The sequence below is a fragment of the Hyla sarda genome, chromosome 8 (genome assembly GCF_029499605.1).
Source record: "Hyla sarda isolate aHylSar1 chromosome 8, aHylSar1.hap1, whole genome shotgun sequence".
In the NCBI taxonomy this organism is placed as follows: domain Eukaryota; kingdom Metazoa; phylum Chordata; class Amphibia; order Anura; family Hylidae; genus Hyla; species Hyla sarda.
This window is the reverse complement of record NC_079196.1, coordinates 209,732,373-209,738,138: the sequence shown is the minus strand read 5'-3', so window position 1 is coordinate 209,738,138 and position 5,766 is coordinate 209,732,373. Positions and strand designations below refer to the sequence as shown.

General features: G+C 39.7%; 1 protein-coding gene across 1 annotated transcript in view; it reads left to right on the top strand.

The window, feature by feature from the left end:
- Positions 1-5,766, top strand: part of E4F1 (E4F transcription factor 1) — a 36,231-nt gene that overhangs the window by 9,589 nt on the left and 20,876 nt on the right. The window contains exon 2 of the mRNA XM_056534663.1: positions 3,077-3,219. Within this exon, the coding sequence (XP_056390638.1) occupies positions 3,077-3,219 (143 nt within the window). The remainder of the gene's footprint in view (positions 1-3,076; positions 3,220-5,766) is intronic.

Below are 5,766 nucleotides of genomic sequence, written 5' to 3'. Positions count from 1 at the left end.
AACACTACATGTATAATATATAAGATACTATATAATATGACAGCACTACATGTATAATATATAAGATACTATATATATGACAGCACTACATGTATAATATATACATATATATATATATATATATGACAGCACTACATGTATAATATATAATATACTATATATATGACAGCACTACATGTATAATATATAAGATACTATATATATGACTGCACTACATGTATAATATATAAGATACTATATATATGACAGCACTACATGTATAATATATAATATACTATATATATGACAGCACTACATGTATAATATATAATATACTATATATATGACAGCACTACATGTATAATATATAATGTACTATATATATATAAGACAGCACTACATGTATAATATATAATATACTATATATATGACAGCACTACATGTATAATATATAAGATACTATATATATGACTGCACTACATGTATAATATACTATATATGACAGCACTACATGTATAATATATAAGATACTATATATATATGACAGCACTACATGTTATAATATATAAGATACTATATATATATGACAGCACTACATGTATAATATATAAGATACTATATATATGACAACACTACATGTATAATATATAAGATACTATATATATGACAACACTACATGTATAATATATAAGATACTATATATATATGACAGCACTACATGTATAATATATAATATACTATATATATGACAACACTACATGTATAATATATAAGATACTATATATATATATGACAGCACTACATGTATAATATATAATATACTATATATGACAGCACTACATGTATAATATATAATATACTATATATATGACAGCACTACATGTATAATATATAATATACTATATATATGACAGCACTACATGTATAATATAGAATATACTATATATATGACAGCACTACATGTATAATATATAATATACTATATATATGACAGCACTACATGTATAATATATAATATACTATATATGACAGCACTACATGTATAATATATAATATACTATATATATGACAGCACTACATGTATAATATAGAATATACTATATATATGACAACACTACATGTATAATATATAAGATACTATATATATGACAACACTACATGTATAATATATAAGATACTATATATATGACAGCACTACATGTATGTATTGTGTGTTAGAGTTACAAAACAAAAATCCACTGTCACACTCCTGTATAGTGATCAGTTAGGTAGCGGTGTCCCTACAGCTGTTGCAGAACTACAACTCCCAGCATGTTCGGACAGCCAACGGCACCCTGGTTGGGAAACTCTGCAATACGCTGCTTGTTCCTGTTTATCATAGCCGACTGAATGTTATCAGCAGGGTGATCCCATTATCCTCTGTTATTGTCAGGGGTATTAACCTGCCTATCTAGGCCCCCGCAGCACAATAGAGCTGTCATACCGGCAGCGCCCCCCTCTCCTGATGGAGCGATCCAGTCAGGAGGAAGAGGCAGCGCACAGGATGTGCCCACGGTCAGAACGGGGTTGTGTGGATGACCACAAGAAAACTGACAGATATTGTGTATAAGAAGCAATTATAAAGTCTATGATAAAAACGATATATAGTCTGGTGGGGGCGCTATAGGTATGTGGTAGTTCCCTAACCTATATGCCATCTTAACAAGTAAGAGGTGTATGTGATGGAGCCTGGCATTGCTCCCGCTAAGTGTTATCAGGCACAGCCATGTCTCCCCATATGCATGCATGCTTGGTTGTTGCAAAACTACAACTCCCAGCATGCCCGGACAGCCAATGGCTGTCCGGGCATGCTGGGAGTTGTCGTTTTGCAAAGGCTGGAGGTCTGCAATTTGGAGGGGGTTAGAGCAGTGTTTCCCAACCAGGGGGAATTCAGCTGCAAAACTACAACTCCCAGCAAGCCGATGCCAGACACCTCCGTCCCGACTTCTCTGGCAACATTTATTTTCCTCTTGCAACAAAAGGATCAGATGGGGAAATTCCCCATGCCCGGTCAGTCTCGTCTCACTGTACATCTGCTATGAGCGGGCACCGTCTACAGCGAGAAATCCGCCGCTAAGGGCGAACACACAGAGCTACGCGGCTGCAGCAGGGAGCTCGTTCTCGTGACTGCCGTTGATGTATGCTGCAGATGCGCTCCCGTTGATGTCCGGTTGCATCCGTTTTTTAAGAAAAAAACATAAATTTTTAACTTTTCACTCTATTATAAATAAAGTTTCACTTGTTTGATTGAAATTCCAAGAAAAAAAAAAACTGTGCAAAGTCAAAAAAACGTATGGTGGAAACCGGATGGAACCGTACGCACATACAGTTCTGTACAGTTCCCATTGACTCCACTGTTAAAAAAAACAAAACCAAAAAAAAAGATACTTTTCAATACGGTTTTTCACCCGGACCAAAAACATTGTTAGGCTGCATTCACACCTCGTTTTCAGCCTACCGGTGCCGGATCCCGCTAGGGGAGGGGAAAATCGGGCGCTCCTGTACCCCAGCCGGACCGGCGCTGAAATCCATTTACTTTAATGAGCCAACCGGAGTCTACCTACCTACCTTTTTAAAGGGGTTATCCAGGGAAAAAACTTTTTTTTATATATCAACTGGCTCCAGAAAGTTAGGGGTGCGTTCACGTGGAGTAATTCAAGAGGAATTTACTCAAGTAATTCCTCTTGAATTCTCCGCTCCATATTAATGCACATCTCCTCTGCCCATTGACTTTAAGGGGTATTCCAGGCAAAACCTTTTTTTTTTAAATATATATCAACTGGCTCCGGAAAGTTAAACAGATTTGTAAATCACTTCTATTAAAAAATCTTAATCCTTCCAATAGTTATTAGCTTCTGTCGTTTTCTGTCTAACTCCCCCTCCTCGAGTATACACTCCCGACTCTGCTATTGTCAGCAGTCCTGACAATAGTCCTGTCAGTCCTAGTGTCAACTTTTTATAAGGCAGAACAAACAAACAAACAAACAAAAAAAAATCTATTGAACAAAGTTTATAGTAGAAATGTTAATGACTCCTCATTTAATCTTTCCTATTCCAGATGAAGATGTGCATAGATGTGGTCGCTGTCAGGCTGAATTCACGAGCTTGGAAGAGTTTGTCCAGCACAAGATACAAAAGGTTTGTCAACAGGACCTCGACCACAACTTGGACTCGTCCTTATTGACCATCAGCAACCAAGAGGTAAGCCGCCATCTTAAAGCCGGTTTTACATGGCCGAGAAAGTGTGGACTGTCATGTTCTCCGCAGTATTTCCCAACCAGGGTGCCTCCAGCTGTTGTAAAACTACAACTCCCAGCATGCCCAGACAGCCTCTGGCTGTCTGGGCATGCTGGGAGTTGTAGTTTTGCAACAGCTGGAGGCACCCTGGTTGGGAAGCACTGCCCTAGTGAATAGACTTGCAGTGGCTTCCTCCAGCTGTTGCCAAACTACAACTCCCAGCATGCCCTGACAGCTAACGGAGCTATGACCTTCTATTGGGGAAGGGTGTGACACAGTGATAGGCTGGGTTCACACCACGTTTTTGCAATTCAGTTCCCATATCAGGCTTTTGATTTAAAAAAAAGGATTCCGCAAAACCTGACTAAACTTTATCAAAACGTGTGTACAAATTTTAATCCGTATACGGCTTGAAAAATGATGTCCGGTTGCACCCGTTTTTGAAGAAAAAAACGGATATTTCTAACTTATTTCACTCCATTATGAATAAAGTTTCACTTGTTTGATTGTAATTCCAAGAAAAAAACTGTGCATAGTCAAAATCCAGATGGAACCGTACGCACATACAGTTCTGTACGGTTCCCATTGACACCCATGTTAAAAAAAAAAAAAAAAAAAAGTATACATTTCAATACGGTTTTTCACCCGGACCAAAGACTGTGGTAGGCTACGGTTTTGGGTACGGGGGAAAAAAACCTGACTAAACCGTACAGGGGGCAAAACGGACACAACCTGATGCATCTTTTGGCATACGGTTTTCAATGGAGAGTAAATTCATACGGTTTTCAGTACGGTTCCGTACGTGGGCGTCACCTTTCATTGTAATCCTGCCTTAGCAATAATGCGATGGCTGCTGAAGAGTGAACCGGAAGCGTCAGTGTAATGTCTAGTAGGGCAACTGCAGGAGCTCAGGAATTAGTTATTTATGCGTATGAATAAAGTGCAAGACTGGGTCAGCAGCCATCATGTTTATATTGGGGCTCATTTACATCACTTTTTGCCCTTACGCTACATATGTCAGCTGTCAAAAATTGGATGCCGATGTATACATGCTCGTACTAGCATTGAACCATTCACTTTAAAGGGCATGTACAGTGTTGGTTCAGGTGGCAGGATATTTGCTTAAAGGGTTAATCTGCTCCCCAGTGTCCGGAACATTGAGTTCCGAACGCTGTGTGAGGGCTTCCGTGTTCACGCCCCCGCCCCCTCGTCACGGCCTGCCCCCTCAATGAAAGTCTATGGGAAGGGGGCGCGACGGCCGTCGCGCCCCCTTCCCATAGACTTTCATTGATGGGGCGAGACGTGACGTCACATGACTGGGCGTGAAGTCACGACGGGGCGAGCATGAACACAGAAGCACTTAATGTTTCGTACGCTGGGTAGCGGAGTAACCCTTTAAAAAGAGAACTATTGTACAGGACAAAGGATAGGGGAGAAGTGTCTGAAATTCTAAATTCTTAGGCTGCAATACACATTAGACCCTATGTATTCCTGGTGCCCATACACAGTAAGTGAAGATTTACAGGCACCTTTAGATGCTGTTTTGCTGATTATGTACTTTCTTTTTTTTTTTTTTTTTTTTTTACTCCCTAATTTTTTTTTTACCCTGCCGGTCTAGGCCATGTTTAGCTATGTCTATCCATAGAACAATAGAGCTGTCATTCTGTAGCTCAGGTCCTCTTTCTATAGTAATAATCGCATTACTTTGTAGCAGATTGCACACTGACAATAGTCTTCGGCGTTCTTTAACCCTTTGTCATCAATGCAAGGGACGTGTGATGTTTTGTACTTTAATTTAAAAAAAAAAATAATTGGCTGAAATTGTGTTGTTTTTCTTTATCTTTAATAAAATAAAACTTTCCGTATCTGCTGGAAGTATCCCAGCACCGTGGCTCCGTAGGTAGCGCTTCTGCTTTGCAACAGTGAGAACCTGGGTCCATATGTGGTTTTCCTCCGGCTTTTTAGCTTTCCTCCCCCACTATAAAACGTAGGTAAATTCGGAATTTTATGCTCTGAGCTCCAGTGGGAAACAGAAGCAATGTAAGGGTTAACTCTCAATTTTACAGACCTTTTTTACCGGTCAGAAGGACATGTCAAAAATTTACATCAGTGGGGGGTCTGAGGGGACAGAGACTAACACCGATCGCTAAAACATTGGGGCAGGAGGGCTTGGAAAAGCTGAGTACAGTGATCCCCCAACTTACAATGACCCTCAACATACAATAGTTTCAACATACAAAGGTCTTTTCTGGACCATTGTAAGTTGAAACCAGACTCAACATAAAATACTACAGACAGTCCAGATCTGTGAAACATGTCAATGGCTGGAAGAACCAACCAATCAGAATGGGAATTTCACTGGTAAAACCCCTGTATTACTGAAGCGCATGCACTGACTGATGTCTGGTAGCGCCCCCTACAGTACAGGGAGGTATTACATGTTCTGTACTACTCTTTACCTGTATTACTGAAGCGTATGAACTGACTGGTGTCTGGTAGCTCCCCCTACAG